Below are 22,686 nucleotides of genomic sequence, written 5' to 3'. Positions count from 1 at the left end.
GAAGTGGGGGATGGATGAGGGCCAGGGGCACGAACAACTAAACTCCACTTTCTAGTCGGGTGCCAAGGAAACTTCCCCCCAGTTTAACTCCAGTCCCATGTAGGGTCTCCTTTCTCCAAAAGCCTCCTCGACCGTGGCAGTTTCCTGTGTCCTGAATGCCTGGGCCACCCTACAATCCAGGCTACTTACGTGGCATTTAGCACACGTGGCCTTGGGTTGGCAGTGGAGTTTTCAGACATGAGCCACAAACTTGTAAGTGGGGATGTAAACAGCCCCCTTCTCTGTCTGTAAACCCCACTGCAGGGCTCGGGTGCATTTTCTGTGAAGACTCAGAGGGCGCTGGTGGGCCCATCTACTAGTGCCCCAAATGACTGCAGTCGCTTACCTCTGAAGCCCTTGTGCTTTGCTGCAGCATAAAGCCATTGCGTCTCATCCTCGGCCCTAATGACATTAGGGGCGGGGTCATTCTCTGTTGTGCAGGCTGTCCTGCACGCTGTGGGATGTTTAGCAGCATCCATTGGCACCCACCCCACACACACAGGTTGGAACAACCAGAAATGTGTCCAGACATTGCCAAATGTCTCTTTGGAGGGCAACATTGTACCCAGTTGAGAACTCCTGCTTTGATGCTCATGATAGCCCTCCTAGGTAAGCAGGAGGCATTTGTTATTCCCATTTCACAGATGAGGAGATTGAGGCTCAAAGGGATTTACACACGGTGAGTGAGTCTTGGGTCTCGGAGTCCAGACCCAAGCCCTGCCCTTTGGACTCCGCATCTACTGCTCTGTGGTGCTCTGCTTCTGCCGGTCATTGCCTCAAGACATAGTAACCCTGAGACGTAAAAAAAACCCCTAATGTGTCTTTGTTTTCTAGGAATCGTCCCCGCTCTCTTCCCAGAAGAGGAAAAGGAGTCTATCTTCAGTCAGATTGAACAGGAAGCTCTGAAGCAAGGGACGGGCCCCGCCAAGGAGTCCATGTGGCAGTACTTCATCAACAAGAGTGCAAACAACCTGCACATCGTCCTGGGCATGTCGCCGGTGGGGGACACCCTGAGGACCCGCTGCAGAAATTTCCCAGGTGCCCCTGAGTGGACCCTGCAAATCTGCGTTCCCCCTTCCACCGGGCGTGTGCCTTGGGGAGGGAGAGGCGCATGTTCTGAGGTCCCACCGGCAAAGGCAAACACGACATGGGCATTAGGTTGAAATTGGGTTGTAGGCCGTGCAGGATGAGCCCCCAGGATGGCTGGTGTCCTTCGGGCACGAGGAAATGCTCACAGTCCCAGGTGCAAGGCCCATAGTGAGTGCAGGGCAGCTCTCTGCTCCCTTCCATTTGGGAAAATTCTGCCGGCCTCATGCAAGGTGCAGTACCCACCCCTAGAACAGGGGTCTCAGTTGGGGGGCAGTTTTCCTCCCCCAGGGGATGTTTGTCAATGCCTGGAGACATTTTTGGTTGTCACAACTCGGGGGTTGGGAGTATACAGCTGGCATCTAGTTGATAGACGTCGGGGAGGGGGTTGCTGCTAAACATCCTACAAGGCACCGGCAGCCCCATCACAAAGGATTACCTGGAAGTGTCAGCAGTGCTGAGGGTGAGATAATTCCTGTTTTTGAAAATTACGTTTGGACACGTCCAGCCCGCTCTCCAGTTTGCTGCGTACCGAAGACAGTGTCCAAGTTCTCGAGCATCCTGGGTTCGCAGAGTGAGCGTCTTTTTCATCTCTCTTTTCAAGGTCTAGTGAATAACACTGGTATTGACTGGTTCATGCCCTGGCCTTCCCAAGCCCTGCATGCGGTCGCTAAGTCATTTTTAGGTAAGTGGCAGCTGACATGGGGACCATGTGAATGACAGACCAAAAAAAATTGTTATCCTTTTTTCTGACTTTGAATTTGGGTCCAGTAGATTGCTTCACCCGTCACCCACCACGGCCATGAATGGTGTTTTAGTTTGTCAGCATGTTTGGGGTTAATACTGTGTTTTAGTCCAAAGAGATTTCAGGGAATTTACAAGGACAATGCAGGATTAAAAATTGCTTAGGTACCATCCAAGGTGGGGATCGGCAAACCATGGCCTGCGAGTCAAATTCAGCCCACTACTTGCTTTGGTAAATGAAGTTTTATTGGGAGACAGTTAATAAACATACATACCGTCTAGGGACACTTTTATGCTACAATCCCAAGGTTGAGCAGTTGCCACAGAGACCCACACAGCCTAAATACTTACTGTTTGGCTCTTTATAGAAAAAGTCTGCTGATCCATTGACCCAAAGGATGCCTGAAGGACCTTCCAGGAGACTGATTATCCATCAGTGCTGAATTTGCTCTAAAGTTTCAAACCCCCTAAGGCCTTTAGTATTCATTTCAATCTTCAAAATAAGAAAGCAAGTCAGTTTACCCTCAGGGAGAAACTTTTTGTCTGGACCTAACTTGAGCAGATTTATGACACTGGGTGACCTTGTAAATAGTGTCAACCTTATAAATACATATTCAATAAATAAATAATTAGTCCTGCTTTACAGGCAGGTTACAGTTTTGGGGGGGGCAGGGGGCTAAGAGAATGACTCTTTCCTGATGGTGTCCCTCAGGGATCAGCAGACTGTTTCTGTAGCAGGTGATTAATACTTTCAGCTTGCGGGTCATGTGGTCTCCGTTGCAACTACTCAGTTCCACCACTGCATCATGACAGCAGTCATAGACAACATGTAAATGAATGGGCGAGGCCATGTGACAATAAAACTTTATTTACACAAACAGGCGGTGGGCCGGATTTGTCCTGCGGGCTGTAGGTGGCCAACCCTGATGTAGGTGTGCCTTAGCTGTCATAGGCATCTCCGTGCACTAACACCTAGGTTTGCTTTCAGTGTTCAGTGACTCAGATCATAAATAATGTTGCATGGAATTTGCTTAGAATTTTTTCCCTTAGGATATATTCCTGGAATTGGGATACGTGTGCCCATAAGCATGGATCTTTGTGAAGCAAAGCTTTTCATGCATGCTGGAAAATTGGCTTGTGGGCTGTGGTTCGCTGACTTTTGGTATAATTCAGGTTCAAATATGCAGAATCTGGATCAAAGCATACTTTTGGTCCGTCTTTCCTTCCTTCATTTTTCTCCTTTGAGGTGAAAGTATTTTGAGGTCTGAGATAATTCAAGTAATGTGATTTTAGCACTGGGAGTGATTATTAATTCTTCCAGCAGACTCACAGGAAGACCTCCTTTGTGCCCAGTATGTGCTGCACACAGGGGGCCACGGCAGCGACACTGGGAGAGTTTCTCTCCTGGAATCTCAAGCCCTTCCCACCTCAGTGTCTGCGCCTTTAGGGAGACAGACCTTCCTACCAGGAGGGAAGGAGAGCTGGCTTTCTGTGTTCTCAGAGAAATTGCCAGAGCAGACGGGCCTGCACTGTGGTCCGGGAAAGCCACTGACAAGGGACAGCTGATCGTTTCCTTTCTTTTTTGTTAAAACGTTTCTATACAATTTTTATTGTGGTAAAATATATATAATATAAAAATTGCCATTTGAAGCATTTTTAACCACTTTCAGTGCGCAGGTAGCAGAACATTAATTACACTCACAGCATTGCGTACCCGCCACCACAGTCCATCTCCAGAACCTGTTTCATCTTTAAAACTGAAGGACCGTCCCCATTAAACATTAACTCCTTATTCCTCCATGCCCATCCCCAGCCCCTGGTAACCTCTAATATACTTTGTCTCCATGAATTTGCCAATTTTTAGATATTTCATGTAAGTCAAATCATACAACATTTGCTCTTCCGTGTCTGGCTTCTTTAATGTAGCATGTTTTCCGGATTCACTTATATTATGGCATGTGTCAGAAATTCCTTCTTTAAGGTGGAATAATATTTCATTTATGGATAGACCACATTGTGTTTACCCATCCATCTCACTGTTGTTTCCACTTTTGGCTGCTATGAACACTGGCGCCCGAGAATCTGCTTGAGTCCGTTTTTTTTTTGTTTGTTTTTGTTTTTTGGTTCTTTTGGGTACATACCCAGGAGAGGCACTGTTGGGTCACACGGGGATTCCACATTTAATTTCTGGAGGAGCTGCTCTTTTCTTTCCTTTAAGAGCCACGTTTTCCCTCCCCTCCTCTTCAGGGGCCAATCTGATGATCCCAGCAGAAAATATAGAAGACCTGGTAGAACATGTTGTTTTGGTCCACGAATCGGTGGGTGAATTCAGCAAACAGTTTCTACAGAAACTGAGACGCAGCAACTACGTAACTCCCAAGAACTACCTTGATTTTATTAACACATATTCAAAATTACTGGACGAGAAAACTCAGTATAACATAGGTAAGACTTGGGAGTGGGATGGTGAACAGAAATCGTCATTACTTATCAGTCAGGACCCAAGTGCCCAACGTTCCTTAAGCAGACGTTTCTCGGCAAGGTCAGGCGTACTCAGGATTGAGGCAAAGCAAAGCACATTTTGGATTTCACATTGCACTGTGATTTGCCTGTGTGGGCAGGGCCCTAGCGTGCTTTTATTTTTATTTTTCTGGCTTGGGCCGTGCACTTTCTTAGCTCTAAATTTTCAGTGCATAGAGCAACGTGCCGTATTGGAAAATCCTTTTTAAAAATACTCTGGCTCTGGCTGTTGGCCAAATGAAGGGCTGTTTTCAGAAATATATTCATTTTGGAAGATGCCATCACAACCTGTCAGCGGAGGTACTAAAAGATGCTTGACTAAAGATCTCAGGAAAATGATTTTCTTTACCTGTGAGCCCAAGTTGGAGGAATTGCCCTGGAACGCTTGTCCGGGCGTGTTGGGAACAGCGCCCCCTGATGGTGAGTACCGGTGTTCCCGCCCTCAGCTCAGTGCAAGCGTCTGGAGGGGGGTCTGGACAAGCTGAAGGAGGCCACCATCCAGCTGGACGAGCTGAACCAGAAGCTGGCCGAGCAGAAGATCGTGCTGGCAGAGAAGTCGGCTGCCTGCGAGGCCCTGCTGGAGGAGATCGCCACCAACACAGCGATCGGTGGGTGCACGACCTGCTCTAGGGGCGGGGACACCCTCCCTACCCACCCTCTGGGAGTAAAAAACCCCGACAGGACAGGGCTCCACTGCGGGACATCCCTGAGAAGCCCCTGTAGGAACTGGCATCTTCTGACCCTTCCGCTGCTATTTTTAACTGATAGCATCAAGCCCCCATCATAGGCACTGAGACCCTACCGTGTGCGAGCAGCTCCCACAGCTGGGTGCCTGGGGATTTGACAGGGTATGGAGAGGTCATCCCTTTACCCTCAACGAGCTAGTGAACTGGGTCGGTTTCAGTGACCCCAGCCTGAGCATTATTTACTTGGAGCTTTCTTGGTTTGTCCTTGAACCTGTTTCCGGTTCCTTCTTGGGCCCGCCTGATCTCCCTGGCCAGGCAGCGGCTCTTATCCTGGTTCCTGACAAGAACTGTCTGAGGAATTGGCTTTCTTTACATGCCTCTCACACGGGACAGCTCCTGAGCTGCATCTCTGCCCCTGACCTCTCACCCTTCTCTCTAGATCTCCTGTTTCTGTCATCTCTTAGAATCCTGCATTTTTTTTCTTTTACTGGAGGTACTGGGAATCGAACCCAGGACTCCTGCATGCTAAGCACATGCTCTGCCACTGAGCTCTACCCTCCCCCCCAGGACCCTGTGTTCTGATGCGCATCCTTCTCAGCTCATTCTCAGGTATTTGCAGAGGCTGCTCAACCTTCCTGCCCCTTTGTCCTCATGCTAGTCCGTGTGTGTGCTGCCTCCACGTATGGGATGGGCTTGGTTCAGTTCGGTTCCAGCTGCGTCACGCCGGGCCCGACCCACAGGACCCGTTTTTCATTACTCTGGTCACGGCACCCCAGCTTGGCTTTGGCACCCGCCTCTCCCCGGCTCCCAGCCCATGCCGTCCGGGGTGGGCTTGTTCCAGCCCTGGCCGGATCAGTTAGACCTCCTGGGGTTCACACTTTGAACCAGCCGCCCCGAAGGCTTGCCTGTTGACCGTGAAGGTGAGTCCCAAGAGAAAGCCCCACCAGGGGGATACTGGTGAATTCAATGTACATTTATTAAATTCCTACTGTGTTCGTTTCCTGGGGCCACCGTAGCAAAGCACCGCACACCAGGTGCTGTAAAACAACAGACAGCTATTTATTCTCTCCCAGTTCTGGAGGTTAGAGGTCTGAACTGAGGTCTTAGCTGGGCCGCGCTCCCTCCGAAGGCTCTAGGGGAGACGCCTTCCTTGCCTTTCCGGCTGCTGGCGGCCCGCGTCCTGGGCGTTCTTTGGCTGGTAGATGCAATCCTCCACCATCGCATGGCCGTGTTCCCTCTGTCTTCTTGTCTTCACACGGCCTTCTTATAAGGACACAGTCATTGGATTCAGGACCTACCCTAACCCAGTATGACCTCGTGTTAACTAATGACATCTACAAAGACTCACTTTGCAAATAAAGTGACATTCTGAGGTTCTGGGTGGCCGTGAATTTGGGGTGGGGAGCATCATTCAACCCAGGACACCTGCTATGAGGCACGCTGTGTTCTAAACGCGGGGGTTACAGCCCTCAGGGAGATGCTTGCATTCTAGTGAGTGGGGCCAATCAGTAAGCCAATAATCAGACAAAATTTCGGATTGTGATTCGTGTTGGGAAGGGGGCACGCCACCCTGGGGGAGGGTGGCTTTTGAGCAGGACCTAAATGAGCACGGAAAAATGTAGTGAAGAGACAGCGAGATCTCAGTGAAACAGAGAAACAGGGAGGGTGGCCCTGGTGTCCTCAGCTAGCATTGGCCCCTTGGGTGGAGTGGGTGGGACACAGGGGGGCCAGTCAAGGAGGGTCAGGGTCACAGCAGCCATCCTCGTGTGGGAGACCCCACGTGCCGTCAGGACATCTGTGCCAGTGGGAACCCCAAGGCTGCCGTATGGGCCATTGGGCCCCCTCGGCCCAGCACCACCGCTGAGGGCCGTGTGCTGCTCCAGCTTGGAGCAGTGGTCCCCACGCCCCTCGCCCGGTAGCTTCACTGACTGCCCTCTCCCCCACAGCGGAGGAAAAGAAGAAGCTGGCGGAAGAGAAAGCCATGGAGATCGAGGAGCAGAACAAGATCATCGCGGTGGAGAAGACTGAGGCTGAGACGGCCCTGGCCGAGGTCATGCCCATCCTGGAGGCAGCCAAGCTGGAGCTGCAGAAGCTGGACAAATCAGATGTGACCGAGATTAGGTAACGGGTGGCCGTCTCCAAGCGCGCTTGGCCCCCGGCCTATCTCCTGACAGTAATCATGGCAACCGTGGTGGCGTGGCATTTACGCAGCCACCTCGAGTGCCGGGCCCTCTCCATGGTGGGGATTTGTTATTATCTTTGTTTGCAGGTGAGGGACGTAGGGCCCAGAGGCAGGTGAGGTCCCTCCAGCCAGCAGGCAGCATGGCCGACTGGCCTTGACGCCAGGTCGACTCACAGAAGGAGACTGGGTCCCAGAACGGGCTGCTCGGGAGAGGGGGGGGCCTGGCAAGTCAAGCCTCTTCACGGGTACTTGACACAAGCGTCTGTCCTGAAAGAGGCAGGGCCCTTGATGCAGGCGAGGTGTGCACAGGCTGAGTGCGGGTGGGAGATGCTCTAAGCCATTTCCAGCCAGATGGGCTTTTGACAGGTGGAGAGGGTGGGTCTTTATTGCAAACCAATCCGTAAAATGACTCCATCCCGCACAGCCAGAGGGCTCGTTCGCTCTCAGGAAGGGGGGCCTGGTGTGGGGTGCACTGGCGAACTTTCTCCCCCCATGTGGCGTGGTCGCTCTAGGGCACCATTAAGGGGTCTCGCTGGTAAATTCAGCACCACGAGTGAAGCCAGGAAGAAACAGTGTCCTGTCTGCCAGCCCCCTGTCCTCGTGCTGCCTGGCCCCACACCCGTGTCCCTGATTTAGGAACCTCAGCTCTGTCCTCACTCCCCATCGTTCATGCACGGCTTTGCTTCTTCCTGGCTGTGTGACCTTCAGCAAGTCACCTAACCTCTCTGTGCTGCAGTGCACTCATTTGTAAAATGTGGATAATAACTGTCCTCATGAGGGTTGTTCTGAGGATCAAATGAGCTTTCACGTAAGGAGCTCTCAGAACTGGGTTGAGCCACTGGATCAGTGCCATGTAAACATTAGCTAGGGTCATGGTTCCAACATCAAAATGACATGCCACAAAAAGCCCCGTCCTACCTGTCCCCCATCAGCTTAGTTCCCCTCCCCCTACACAACAGATAACCATTGTGCGGTTACTGTATATCTCTTATGTATTTCTCATATATCCATGCGGAGAATTTTTGTGCATGTTCAAGGCAACCAGAAACTCCAGCGTCTCTTCAGCTTCTGATGCTGGATTCTAAGGGTTTGCAGAACAAAGGATACCTGTGTATTCTTTTTTCCTTTCTTTCTTTTCATATGATTGGTAACACACTATCCATTTTTTTCTGCGACTTGGTTTTTCCACTTCAGGATACCTTGCGCAGCTCTTTTGCATGTTGACATATGATGAACTGCCCCAATATTTAAAAATAGCCCATCACACTCCATTGGATGGCTGTGCCATCATGTGTTTAATCAGCCCCAGTTTATGAATCGTTGGCTTATTTCCAATCTTTCTGCCTTTACAAACAGTGTGGAAAAGAGTAACCCTGATGGTAGGTCGCTGCACACCTGGGCAAGGCCAGTGGAAGGATGCGTTTCCAGAAGCGGGATTGCTGGGTCCGAGGGTGTGTGCGTTTGGAATGTCTGTGGCATGTGCACCCCTACAGAGTGCCTGTTTTTTTTTTTGTTTTTTTGTAGCCTCACCAACAGAGGGCACTACTAAACACTTGGATGTTTGCTTATTTTATAGCTGAAAAATGGCATTTGTATCGTTTCCATGTGCATTTCCCTTATGATGAGTGAGGCTGGCCTTTTTGTCTTATGTGAAAATGTGTGTAATTTTCTGGGAACCGTTTATGTGCTTTGCCCATTTATGTGTTGGATTGCTGTTACTGCTGCTGTTTTTGCTGTCTCTCTTACCCATGTCCAGAGGCTTTTCATGTAACAGGGAGACTAGCCTCCGTCTGTGCTGCAAGCTGCCGATATTTCTCCCGGCTTGTCGTCAGCCACTTGACTTTGTTTAGGAGGTTTGTGTGTGTGTTTGTGTTTGTCGTGTGTGAGATTTTATTTTTCCTGTGGCAGATTTTTAGCAATATTTTCTATTTTGTGGCTTTTGGATATGACCTCATACTTGAAAGGCTTTGCAGCTGGGAGACTGTAGAATAATTTCCCCGTGGTTTCACCCGATACTTTTATGTTTGATTGTTTACGCTTAAACCTTTGTTCTCTTTGGGATCGCCCCTTGGGTGCAATGCGAGTTCGGATCCAGATGATTGCAGCCTGGCTTTGCTGAGGCTGTTTGGGTGTTAAGGGCGATGAGCCAGCACTTACATCTTGACAATTTCATGATCCTTTAATTCTTTAAATAGCACCTCCTTGCCATAATGCTCCGTCCCCTTTGCAGAAATCATTAAGTGTCAAGGCAGGAAGATTAGGAGCAATGCAGATCAGTGCTGGATGTTTCTCCAAAGAGAAAAGACTCGGTTTGTCATTGGCCTTCGAGCTTGTTTTTCTTCCTTCCTTCATACAGTGGTCGTCCACTGCCTCCCACCCGCCCCCCTGCACTGGCACTGGGGCTGGGGGGCAGGTCTTTGCCGCGTGGAGCCAGCCGTCTGGGGGAGGAACAGGTGTTCACAGGGGAAGCCCACGGGTGCAGTAAAATTACCCAGGGCGAGGTTAGGAGGGGGGCGTCTTTGTTGCTATGACTGCAGACAGCAAGGGACCTGACCTAGTCTTGGGGGTGGGTGTCCCCCAGGAGGTGGCATTTAAACTGAGATGTGGGGTAGAGGCTGGAGCGGGGCTGGAAGGAGCTCGGCTCAAGGGAAAAGCAGAGACAGCCCGGGGGTTGGGGTGGAGGGACGGGGAGTGCAGAGTGGGGCTTGTCATGGTTTTTCTCCTCCACGAAAGCAGCATGTCATCATCTGTCTGTCTGTCTGTCTGTCTCTCCCCTGAGTTTCTTTAGGGTTGGGAGAAAGGATTCAAATGAAACAGAAACACTTTCACTTCTCAGACTTGTAGCCTTAGTGTTTTGAACGCCTCAGTTATCCGGCACTACGATGCCGTGTTCTGGAGAAACGTGGTTCCTGGGGAAGGCTTGTAAACTGGGAACAGAGAACTTCACTTTCATGGACTCAAAGGACATGGGAGTCCCTGGCAGGCTCCGGTTCCGCTCCCCCATTTTGTAGCAGGGAAAGCTGAGGACCCCCGGGACCATTCCTAACTTGCCCTTGGGCTGGGGACCCTGCCCCCAGGCTCTTTCTGTCTTGTGTCTGAAAACATCTCACTGGTTCTCCCCTCCTCTGATTATTCAGAGAGCAGTGGCCTGGGCCTGGCCTTTATCAACCCCGAAGGAAACCTTTTAAAAACAGTTGACAGCCTTGCCCACTTTCGTAAGCGCCCCACACCGTTGTAATTGAACCTTTCCCTGGTGACTAAGGGCCATTACGTTAATCGTTGGGCTTTGTGCTGGAGTCACCACCCTGGCTTGTCCTTACTCTGAGTGGCTCCCTGTCTGCAGGCGCGGGGGTGGGGGTCTGGGGCCAGGAGGGGTGAGGGGTTTGCTGGGTTCAGAGAGACTCCCGCTGCTGGGCGGGTCACGTTGTTCCCTCCTCATCTCTGTCTCCCTCCCTCCCCCTCCTCGGGGGCACCCTGGCCTCTCCCCAGGCTGCTCCGTGCCCTCAGGGGGCTTTGTCACCCCTGCTCTTCTCTCCTCCTTTCCTTTTGTTGCCTTTTCTTCATCATTTTCCCTCTGCTTCTGTCTCTCCACACAGCTTTGGTGTCTGACTCGTGTGGCTCTTACAGACATTGCCGAGCAGCCAGGCAGCCTAGTGGTCCCACTGGGCACAGTCTTCATGAGACCCGTCCCTTCTTGGGTCTTTGTGCCAATGCGGCTGTCCCTTCTCCTTTTCCTTTTGGGTCCCCAGTTCCGTGAAGGGTCAAGGATGCTGGAGTATTGGAGCAGCAGAGTGATGGTCTAGCTTCACCAAAGACAGAGAAAATGATTTCCGTTGCCTGAAGGAGCCCAGGGTGCGGGGACCCCAGACCCCACACACTGTGCGCACACGGGCAGGCCATCCAAGAACTTGAGCCCTGTTTCATCATCCCGTAAACAGAAAACAGGATGACGATGATGGTGATAATGACCATAATGACAGCGGCTGCCACTTAGAGGCTGAGAATCACCGCGGGATGTAATTAAAAACGCGGAGTCTGAGGCTCCACCCTGACCTACTGATTCAGACGCACAGCGGTGGCCTGGGCTTGTGTTTAATGACACCCTGCTGTGTTCCTGCTGCCCCATCAGGCTCCAGGAGCCTGGTCTGGCCCCTAACAGAGGAGACCCAGTCCCTGCCCTCGGAGCAGCCCACCTGCAGGGGCCCAAGTCGGGCTTGCGCTGTGGCCTCCTTTGGTCCCATGCAGTATCACCTCCAGGAAACAGCTCCGGGTTGAGCTTTTTTCCCAGAACCCTCATTCAGTCCAGACCCTGGCCACACCCTGCATCCAATCCGCGCGTGTTTCCCTTTCCCCTCCAGGTCCTTTGCCAAGCCCCCGAAGCAGGTGCAGACGGTCTGTGAATGCATCCTCATCATGAAGGGGTACAAGGAACTCAACTGGAAAACCGCCAAGGGCATGATGTCCGACCCCAACTTCCTGAGGTCTCTGATGGAGATCGATTTCGACTCAATTACCCAGAGCCAAGTTAAGCATATCAGAGGTGAGCAGAGACAAGTGTGGGAATAGCCAGGCTGGTTCTCAACCTGGCGTCTCAGTGTCTGGGGCAGAGATGGAGAGCAAGGAGGGGGCTTGTTGCAGGCAGGCCCTCCCATTGGAGGTGTCGCCATGGCTCTGCCGATGGAAGAGGCGGAATGATTGTTCCCAGGGGAAGATGGCGGCACAGTCTTGTGAAACAGGGAGGGTGGTTGCTGGATGGGCGGTGGCAGTGGTGCCCCAGGAATGTCTGATTCAACAGCGGCTGTGGTTCTTCCTAGTGGGAAACACGACCTTCTGAATCCCAGCCCCGCCCTGTCTTCTGTGCATTCAGTCTGATGGGCACAGTGGAGCCAAGACTTGGTCTAACTTGCCTTCTCCCCTTGTTCCTCTTGCCAGTATGAGGTCCCTGGGGGATGAGGGAGGAGGAGGAGCCAGCACCACCCATGGCCACCCCCCAGCTCCAGTAACAGACGCCCGTGTTCCCTCTGAGCCTGCTTCCTGACCTGGCCCGGAGCTTAGCCGTGGGAATGGTGCTAGTCTTTGCCAAACGCAATACAAGTTCCTTGTGTCACTGTTTATCTTGATGGTTTACTCCAAACTTTATCACCAGTGCTTTTTCTCAGCCGCTTAAAAACAAAGCAAAATGAAACACAAAGGATAACAACAACTACAGAAAAACCCAAAGGACTTTCTTTACCCGAATATGGGTGGGATGGCTTTCCACTTATGTGAAGTTACTCCCAGGGTGGGGGTGTGGGTGGAAGAGTTGGTGCCCCATAATGACCTACGAATTCCAGTTAGTGGCCAGCTCTCATCCACCTTGGTGCCCAGTTGGGGATTCCCTCTGGGTCCCCCGGGGGCTGCTGGGTGTCAAACAGAGGTGCCTGGATCTTAGGACGTCCTGAGTGGCAGGAACCTGTGCCCCTCACTCACATCTTAAACATCCACTTACCCAAAACTCATTCGGGGTTGGACCCACCTGTGGTCGGTGGGAGGGCTGTCTGGATCCTGGAGTAAGGACCCAATTATGCTTATTTTGTCAGTCGGCAGTTTATTTCCCATTTTAGTTTCCCAAGACGAAGCTCGCCGCTCATCGAAATCATGACATCTTTGACCTTTTTAGGTCTCTTGAAGACTCTCAACACCACAACGGAGGAAATGGAAGCTGTGAGCAAAGCCGGCTTGGGGATGCTGAAGTTTGTTGAGGCTGTGATGGGCTACTGCGATGTTTTCAGAGAAATCAAGCCCAAAAGAGACAAGGTATTTACCACGCATCTGGGAGACCTTCACGCTTCTGCCAAGAGATCATTTTGGAGTCAGGATTCACGTCTAACCCTTGCTGGAAAAATTTTGGCAGGGTTCCGATTTTAAATCCTCTAAACATTTTCCCCCCAATGAATGATAACCTCGAGTTACAACTCTTACGTAAATGTCATGTGACCTTACAGAACCAGAAATGAAAGAGGGTAGAAATCATTCTCGGGGGCTAAAGCAGGGTTTCTCGACCTGGGTGCTATTGACATTTTGGGTTGGCTTGTTCTTTGTTTCAGGCAGCCGTGCTGGGTGTGGTAGGATGTTTCCCGTTGTCCCTACCCCCGTGTTTCAGCAACTAGAAATGTCTCCAGACGTTGTCATCACTATGTCCCTTGGGCAAAATCTGTCCCTGTTGAGAATCACTGGGGCAAAGTAACATGTACAAAGAGAATTATAAGGTTGATTCCACCGTTTTGAGACATATTTTGACATTGCTTTACAACTCAGAATTGTATCCGTCAGAAAACGTAGAACCCAATAGTAGGACCGATATTACCTTCCATGCATCCTTTTGAATTTTTGACTTAGAACCACAGCATCATCTCAATGGGACCTTAGTACACAACGGAAGTTAAGTCATCTGCTAACTCGGATGCAGGACATCTTTTCTTAATGGGATGTAGGGCTTTTGCATCAAGCCATTGAAGACGTAACTAAGAAAAGAAGCCGCGTGCCTCGCTGTGACATACGGGGCCCCAGAGGGCAGGGACAGCATCAGAAATGCGGGTGGACATGAGCCCGGGTGTGTGACGACCTTCTCCCCGCCTCACCCTGCTGCCAACTGTCTTCACCTAGGTGGCCAGGCTGGAGCGGAATTTTCACCTCACGAAACGGGAGCTGGAGAAGATCCAGAATGAGTTGGCAGCGATCCAGAGGGAGCTGGAGGCTCTGGGGGCCAAATACGAGGCGGCCATCCTGGAGAAGCAGAAGCTGCAGGAGGAGGCTGAGATCATGGAGAGACGGCTGATCGCGGCCGACAAGCTCATCTCCGGGCTGGGGTCCGAGAACGTCAGGTCAGCCAGGTTGACCAGCCCTCCTGATGGGCAGCTCTGAGCCAGACGCTGGCGCTTGGGAGTGAGCACCATTGGCAGAATTTCTCTCCGAGTGGCGTCTTCATTCCACACTGCGTTTTGATCTGAAAACCGTGTGGAAAAGTTCTGGCTTTCCTGTGATCTTGTTTAAGGTGGTTAATGGCCATTTGATAGATTTTTAAAATTAGGTATGGAGTGCTATTTAACGGGAAGCAGTGCAGCTGTGGGGACTGGGAGGAGCCAGTGGCCTCTGGCAAGGTGCCCCAGGTCCTGGGTTGTTTGCTTCTTGGTGACCTTTGATCCCAAGCCCCTTCTGGACGGGTCCGGAGGAGGAGCCCACCTCTGTCGCTGAACCCTTGTGGCTGGTTCCATCCTGAGCTTCGGTGTTGAGTAGGTGGGGCTGTTGGACGGTTATGGGCGGGAGGACCATCTGGCCATAGCTGGTCCGCTGGATGTCACAGCAGTTTCTAACCCGACACCTGCAAAAAATGGTGCGGAAAACACTGGAAAGTATTATTTTCTTGTGGGAAAAAAACCATTTTCAATATTTCTAAAACCTAGAAGACCTTGGCCATTAACCAGAAGAGGCCAAATGAAACATCAGCTTTCTTTTGTCTTGGGTAGAATTTTTGTCCCCAAGCAGGACCAGGGTTCATGCTCTGCTGGGCGTGTTTGTAAGCTAGTGGTTAGGCCTTTGGAGACAATGTGGTCACTGCCTTATACATACCTCTGAGACAGAATGCGTCCCACAAACATTTATCAAGGCCCCGTTAGATGCTGGTCTGCTGACCCCTGGCATTTGTTGGACAAAGTCTTTGAAAACGCTGGGTTCGCTGGGCGGGGAAATGGCACTCACATGTTGCTGGCGATCTCTGTTCTCTTCCAGAAAAGAATATTTCAGAAAATGTTTCCTTCTGCCTAGCCTCCCTCCCCAGCCATGTGTCAGGCTGGGCCTTCTAGAATGTTCTTTTGGGGTGTGCCGGAAGGTGATGGCTTACGGCAGCAGCCTTTCCCCACTCCCGCTGCAGGTGGCTGAACGACTTGGACGAGCTGAGGCACAGGCGTGTGAAGTTATTGGGCGATTGCCTGCTCTGTGCAGCTTTCCTGAGCTACGAGGGCGCCTTCACGTGGGAGTTCCGGGACCAGATGGTCAATCAGGTCTGGCAGAGTGACATCCTGGGGCGGGACATCCCCCTGAGCCAGCCCTTCCGACTGGAAAGCCTGCTCACGGATGACGTTGAGATCAGCAGGTGAGGGGGCCCTGAGCCGGGAGGACAGGGTCAGGGGATCAGGGGGCTGGGGACTCTTGAGATGGGGTGCACAACCAGGGCTGTAGCCGACCTGCCAGCAGGGAGGTGGCAGGGAGGCTGTACACCCAGCTCCTCGGACTCTGAGGCTCCCCGCTGGTTCACAACTTGGCCGGAAAAGTGCCCATTTCCCCTGCCACTGTCTCCTCCAGGTGGGGCTCCCAGGGACTGCCCCCCGACGAGCTCTCGGTTCAGAATGGCATTCTCACCACCCGGGCCAGCCGCTTCCCCCTCTGCATCGACCCCCAGCAGCAGGCCCTCAACTGGATAAAGAGAAAAGAGGAAAAAAACAACCTGCGGGTACGGCCGGCTCCCCCTCCGTGTCCTCAGGGTCCACCTAGGCTCTCCCACCGCCCCTCCCTGGCAGCACAAGGCTGAAATGCCACCAAGCCACCACCCTGGGCCCCCAAGCCCAGCCCTCTCCTTCCCTGCTCCCCCACCTCCATGAGTCTTCAAGGGCAGCTTGAACCACCTCGGGTTTGACTCTGCTGTTTGGCCGTGCATTGCCTCTTAGGCTGTGAGCTTAAGGGCGAAGACGGTGCTTTATTCCTCCCTGCGTCCCCCGTACGCAGAGCAGGGCCAGGCGGCCTTGGATGCTCAAACATTTCCTTTTAGGGGGAGGGGAAGGGGCTTGAGTGAAATACAATTCACATGCCATACAATTCACCCATTTGAGCATACAGATCAGTGGTTTTTAGTAGATTACACACGGAGCTGCGTAACAATTGCCAGGGTCAATTTTTATCACCACCCCCCAGCCAAATGCTTTATCCTTTCGCTATCACCACCCCCAAAACTTCCATTTCCCCTGCCATCCCCTCACCGCCAGCCTCTGGCAACCACTAATATATTTTCTGTCTCTATAGATGCACCTATTCTGGACATTTCATATGAGTGGGATCATAGGAAGCCAGTCGCGACTGGCTTCTCTCACTTCGCAAAATGTTTTCAAAATTCATCCATAGTGTAGTCTGTACTTCATCTTTTTTATGGCTGAATAAGAGTCCATTGCATGGATGGACCGCGATCTCAGTCGGTCCTGAGTTGATGGACATTTGGGTTGTTTCTGCTTTTTTGGCTCTTGTGAATGGCGTTGCTGCGAACATTCATGTGCGAGTTTTTGGTGGTCATGTGTTTTCAGTTTTCTTGGGTAAGATTGCTGGGGCTCGATTACTTTTTGCTGAAATAATCAGCAAATTCATGCTTATCCGTTTTCACTTTTTCCTTATGTTTTCTGGTCCTTGCTTCCCGGTTATGTACGTGCTGTTGGGGGAAGCGCCCCAAGGTCAGGGGAACATCCGCCCCTAAAATTCACATATAGCTATGGTGGGACAAATACCATGAATGCAGGCATGTTCCTGGTGTCCCTCTTCCCTGAGCCTGCCAGAGTTCTCACCTGCCAGAGAGTTCTCACATTGCCAGCCCTCTCCTGGCCTCCAGTCCTACTGCTACTGCCATCCTATCGCTTAAAGACGGAGGGTTCAGCTTATGGGGTGAGAGGCTAAGTACATCAACGTAACAAAGGACGGTGGAGAGGAAGGGAAGAGGGGTCCCCAGGGGCTGGAAGGACAGGAAGAGTTTGTACAGATGTTTGGAGGAAAGAGATAATGAAAGCAGTGGTGAGGTTTGGAGGGAAGTGAGTAAGAGCGAGGTCCTCTGAGAGATGCAATGACATTTCCTCCTGGTGACCTTAGCTGCTGAACTGTGCTGTGTGCACGGAGGCTGCTTGGAGCCTGGATCTCGTGGATTTCTGGGTTTATACAGGTTACATGTCCTGCTTCTCTCCCTGTTCTTTTACCCCCGCTGCCTCCCTTCAAGGTGCTGACACGTCCGCTCCCCACTGCAAGGCTTTCTTTGTCTTTGATGAGGGAGCTGACCTTCAGCATCTGCCTCCCCTCCCTTCCAGGTGGCTTCCTTTAATGACCCCGACTTCCTCAAGCAGCTGGAGATGTCCATAAAGTACGGGACCCCCTTCCTGTTCCATGATGTGGATGAGTACATCGATCCTGTGATTGATAACGTCTTAGAAAAAAACATAAAGGTCTCCCAGGGCCGGCAGTTTATCATCCTGGGAGACAAGGAAGTAGACTACGACTCGAATTTCAGGCTGTATCTGAACACCAAGCTGGCCAACCCCAGATATAGCCCCTCCGTGTTCGGGAAAGCCATGGTGATCAATTACACTGGTAAGAGTGTGCAGACCTCAGTGGCCAATTTAGGTGCGCTCACAATCTGAGCTCACGGCTCTCATGGGACACCATTTCATTCAGTGAATCATTCTCATGGTCACATCTTAACTGATCAGTTCTTAGTGATGGAGCAACCCCTGGAAGGTTTGGGGGCCCTTTAGAAGGCTGTGAGTTATGTGTCTTGAGGTGTGCTGAGCCTGGACCACGGGGCTCAGGTGTTCACACTCAGCAAGGTGAGACCCCTTTCTGCTAGGCCAGGGGGTTATTCTGTATTTGTGTATTTAAATACGTGGCATGATTTTGGGATTTTGGATTTTAGCCCCTTCCTCTCAACTGAATCCTGTGAAGAATTAAATGCCACTTCTCACGTTTTCCGGAGTGGTCATCCAGGTTCCTAAATGGGTTAATTGAGTTTGGGTATGTTTTCAGTGAGGGTCCCCCAAGATGTGGGGGCCCTGGATTTGATTTTGGGGCATCCTCACTCTCATGTCCTCTTCTCTGGGTAGCAGCATCTGTTGCCTTCTGCCAGGCATTTTTCACCTGGGGCTTTGGAGTGGTTTTGGTGGGAGAGTGAGTTCCCATGTTCCCGAAATGCTGGGCCCGCCCTCCACTCCCCAGGCACCACTGGGTAGGGAGAAGACATGGCAACCAGCCTGATGGGGAACACGGCAGTGAGGGTCTCCCTTGTCCCCCTACAGTTACCCTGAAAGGCCTGGAGGACCAGCTGCTGAGCGTGCTGGTGGCCTACGAGAGGCGGGAGCTGGAGGAGCAGAGGGAGCACCTCATCCAGGAGACGAGCGAGAACAAGAACCTGCTGAAGGATCTGGAGGACTCCCTCCTCCGGGAACTGGCCACCTCCACGGGGAACATGCTGGACAACGTGGAGCTGGTGCAGACCCTGGAGGAGACCAAATCCAAAGCCACAGAGGTATGAACTGCAGGGCAAATGCATCAAGTCAGGAGTGGGGATCTTAGCCATGGGGACCCAGAGGCCTTCCCAGGGACCCTGTGCATCAGGTCTCTTTCCGTTGAGAGCAAGAGAAAACCCAGCCCTACTTGGCTTAAGTCCAAAAGGAATTTATTGGCTTAGAAAACAGAAAAGGCCAAGGTTGGCTTCAGGTAGGGCTGGATCCAGGACTACAAAAATATCATTAGGACTCAGTTTCTTTCCATTTCTGGGCTAGAACTGCTGCTGTGTTGGCTTTATTCTCTGACTCATGGTCACAAGGTGGGTCTGACCTCGTGTCCCCTGAGGTTCAAGTCCAAAGGGAAGAGGAAGAATCTTTTTCTGCCCCTATCATGAAGGTCCTGAGAGTCACTTATGTCCTGTGTCCACCCTCAACCACTCCCACGGCCTGGGGATGCCACGTGTGGATTAGTTTGGCCCGAGTCACCCGCTCCTCTCCTGGAACTGGGGTAGAGCCCCACATATGAACGAAGGGAGGAAATTGTAAGTGTCCAAATAAAGCTCAGGGACTGTTGTTAGAAGAAGGGGGCCCGAGTGTAGGGCATTCAGGCCACAAATACCTACCACATCTTGCAAGAGGGTGGGTGCCCTCCCAGCCCCTGTGAGAACTGCGTGGATTTCTTTGCCACCCGCCCCTCCCCGTACCTTCTGCCTTTTTACTTTCTTGCCCCTTTTGTAAGTCTTCCTGGTTATGGCTGTCAGTGGCAACGTGCACCTTTGCTTTTAGGTGTCTGAGAAGCTCAAGCTGGCGGAGAAGACAGCCTTGGACATCGACAGGCTGCGGGACGGCTACCGGCCAGCTGCCCGGAGGGGGGCCATCCTGTTCTTCGTGCTGTCGGAGATGGCCCTGGTGAACTCCATGTACCAGTACTCGCTGACCGCCTTCCTGGAGGTCTTTGGCTTGTCGCTCAAGAAGTCGCTGCCTGATTCCATCCTCATGAAGCGACTGAGGAACATTATGGACACGCTGACCTTCAACATCTATAATTATGGCTGCACGGGTGAGCGCCTCTTTGCACGGATCAGGGCCAGTGCACTCCGTATGTGCACCCCGCTGTCTGTCTGTGTGTCCAGATTTCCTCCTCTTATAAGGACGCCAGTCTGATTGGATGAGGGCCCACCCTAAGAGCCTCATTTTGCCTTCAGCACCTCCTGGAGGCCAGTCTCCAATTGGGATTAGGGCTTCAACATACGGATTTGGGGTCAGGGGGACACAAGTCTCCCATACCAGCTGAGCAGGAGAAAGGTCAAGGACTAGGCTCACTTAACTAGCCAACCCGTCTTTATTTATTTATTTTTATAATTGAAGTACAGTCAATTACAATGTGTCAATTTCTCGTGTGCAGCACAGTGTCCCAGTCATGCATATACACACATCTATTTGTTTTCATATTTTTTTCATTAAAGGTTATTACAAGATATTGAACATAGCTCCCTGTGCTGTACAGAAGAAACTTGAAAAAAATCTATTTTTATGTATAGTGGCTAACATTTGCAAATCTCAAACTTCCAAATTTATCCCTCCCCCCCTTTCCCCAGTCACCACACGATTCTGTTTCTGTTTTGCAGATGATTTCATAGTGTCTTGTTTTGTTTTTTTTAAGATTCCACATATAAGTGATATCATATGGTATTTTTCTTTCTCTTTCTGGCTTACTTCACTTAGAATGACAATCTCCAGGTTGGAGATTGTTGTTGTTGCAAATGGCATTATTTTATTCCTTTTTATGGCTGAGTAGTATTCCATTGTATAAATATACCACAGCTTTATCCAGTCATCTGTTGATGACATTCAGGTTGCTTCCATGTCTGCTATGAACACTGGGTGCATGTATCTTTTCAAATTAGAGTTCCCTCCAGATATATACCCAGAAATGGGATTGCTGGATCATATGGTAGGTCTATTTTTAGTCCTTTGAAGAATCTCCATACTGTTTTCCATAGTGGCTGCACCAAACTATATTCCCACCAGCAGTGTAGGAGGGTTCCCTTTTCTCCACACCCTCTCCAGCATTTATCGTTCATGGAGCCAACCCTTCTAACACATATAAAGTCGAATTCAAATCACAAATTTTGACTTTGCACATTTTTTTCCCAAGAACACGTTTCTTCTGTTAAAAAAAAAAAAAAAGGACTCTAGTATTTTGCATCTTCCTAGCAATAGTCTGTTGGTTGAATGTGCTTACTGTACAATCAAGATTGGCAAGATCTGGCCCACTGCCCGCTTTTGTGAATCATGCTTTGTTGGCACACAGCCACGCCCGGTGCTACACACACTGTCTTTCACGGCACCACGGCAGAGCTGAGTAGTTAGCACCAAGCCTCTCTGGTCTGCAAAGCCGAAACTATTTACTCTCTGGCTCTCTATAGATAGTTTGCGAATACCCCTTCTAGACCATACGAACTTTGGCTTTGAGTCAGGCAGCGAGTGGACCGGCACTTGGTCGGGAAGGTGGCTTTGTACCTCTGTCATACTGTCCGCACCTGCTTGTCCTCTTCCCGGAGACGTGGCCATTTCAGACGCATGCGAGCGAGGGGCGCTTTGGGGCAGGCCGTGTAAACTGAGCTCAGGTGTTTTGCGCTCAGATATTCACAGACACCAAATACAAAGGGCCCTCGTGGCAACCACGCAGCCTAGGCGCTTCATTTTATTTCTCTGCAATTTAAGAAACCCCCGTGTTTAAATGCACTTATTTTATCCAGACCCTTCTGTTGTTTCTCTTCAGGGTTGTTTGAGAGGCACAAGTTACTCTTTTCTTTCAACATGACAATCAAGATTGAACAAGCAGAAGGGAGGGTCCCCCAGGAAGAATTAGATTTCTTCTTGAAAGGTAATGACTTTGCCTCGTTTCCTTCTCCCCAGCTCCCTGGACCCACGCTGCATGTTTGTTTGCTGAAAACAAACAACAACAAAAATTCTCCTTAAAACATGACTTCCAATAACACTGCTTTATGACATATTTCAACTGATGGTTCCAGCCTCCGAGATGGTTCTTGTTGACTTAGAGCATCCAGTCTCTGCCCTAAGACTGCTCCGCGGCCGGAAGCCACACAGAGCTGCCTGGCTGCAGTCGTGGGCGGTGACGGGGTGGGAGTGGATTTCCTCCCAAAGTGATAGCAGTCCACGGCCGGAGCTGCTGGCCCTTCCCGACGTGTTGGTGTTGACTGTTTGACCTCTCTTCCTCTGTTGTGACCAGGAAACATTTCCCTGGAGAAGAGCAAACGAAAAAAGCCCTGTGCTTGGTTGTCCGACCAGGGATGGGAAGACATCATTCTTCTATCAGAAATGTTTCCAGACAGCTTTGGGAACCTTCCTGATGACGTTGAGAAGCACCTGGCTGTCTGGCAGGAGGTGAGCTCACGTTCCCTGCGGCCTGCTTCCCTTCCCCGTGCGTCAGTAGTCGCCACACTTAACTACAGCTACAGCCTGACTCCTTACATGTGAGAAGACACTCCTCCGAGTGACCATTCAGAGTAGAGTGAACACCCTCTAGCTCCCTGGATGGAATTCTCCTTTACCTAGCTCAGCTAGTTTTATGGGAGAACCATCCATCTCTCTGTCCATCTGTCTATCCATCTGTCCATCCACCCACCCAGGAAATTTGTTGAGCATCTGGGGATGGACCATGTCCCTGATGGGCACTGGGGACACAACAGTGAATAACACTCAGTCTCTCTGCTCCTGGAGAGAGTCTCTCTGCTTTTGTAGTTTTCTGGGGGTAGAAAATGACAGATCCAAGCAGAAGTGGCCTATAGATTTCATCCTTTTACGGTGGCTTTGGGGACCGCCCTGTAAAAATGGGGGCCCATGTCATTTCCGAGTTGACGCCGCCATGAATGTTCTCTGCTTTTTCCAGTGGTATGACCTGGACTCACCTGAGCAGTTTCCATTCCCCCTGGGCTATGATAACAACGTCACCCCTTTCCAGAAGTTGCTCATCTTGCGCTGTTTCCGCGTGGATCGGGTGTACCGCGCGGTGACTGACTACGTGACTGTAACGATGGGAGAGAAGTAAGTGCTTGGCTCGTGTCTGCTTGGCCCTTTTTGTGGATAGAATGTCTCATGTCACCTGCTCCTGGACTCA

The 22,686-nt window shown here is 51.1% G+C and overlaps 1 protein-coding gene across 1 annotated transcript in view; it reads left to right on the top strand.

Moving 5' to 3' along the window:
• DNAH10 (dynein axonemal heavy chain 10) overlaps positions 1–22,686 on the top strand; it is a 120,652-nt gene that overhangs the window by 89,045 nt on the left and 8,921 nt on the right. The window contains exons 53-68 of the mRNA XM_074355938.1: positions 874–1,077; positions 1,730–1,810; positions 4,117–4,314; positions 4,836–4,997; positions 7,022–7,196; positions 11,616–11,797; positions 12,917–13,053; positions 13,903–14,120; positions 15,167–15,388; positions 15,598–15,745; positions 17,352–17,631; positions 18,333–18,562; positions 19,329–19,602; positions 21,328–21,432; positions 21,799–21,953; positions 22,459–22,613. Coding sequence (XP_074212039.1) covers positions 874–1,077; positions 1,730–1,810; positions 4,117–4,314; positions 4,836–4,997; positions 7,022–7,196; positions 11,616–11,797; positions 12,917–13,053; positions 13,903–14,120; positions 15,167–15,388; positions 15,598–15,745; positions 17,352–17,631; positions 18,333–18,562; positions 19,329–19,602; positions 21,328–21,432; positions 21,799–21,953; positions 22,459–22,613 — 2,926 coding nt within the window. The remainder of the gene's footprint in view (positions 1–873; positions 1,078–1,729; positions 1,811–4,116; positions 4,315–4,835; positions 4,998–7,021; positions 7,197–11,615; positions 11,798–12,916; positions 13,054–13,902; positions 14,121–15,166; positions 15,389–15,597; positions 15,746–17,351; positions 17,632–18,332; positions 18,563–19,328; positions 19,603–21,327; positions 21,433–21,798; positions 21,954–22,458; positions 22,614–22,686) is intronic.

This window comes from Camelus bactrianus, chromosome 32 (genome assembly GCF_048773025.1).
Source record: "Camelus bactrianus isolate YW-2024 breed Bactrian camel chromosome 32, ASM4877302v1, whole genome shotgun sequence".
Taxonomy (NCBI): Eukaryota; Metazoa; Chordata; class Mammalia; order Artiodactyla; family Camelidae; genus Camelus; species Camelus bactrianus.
This window is presented reverse-complemented; position numbering and strand designations above follow the sequence as displayed.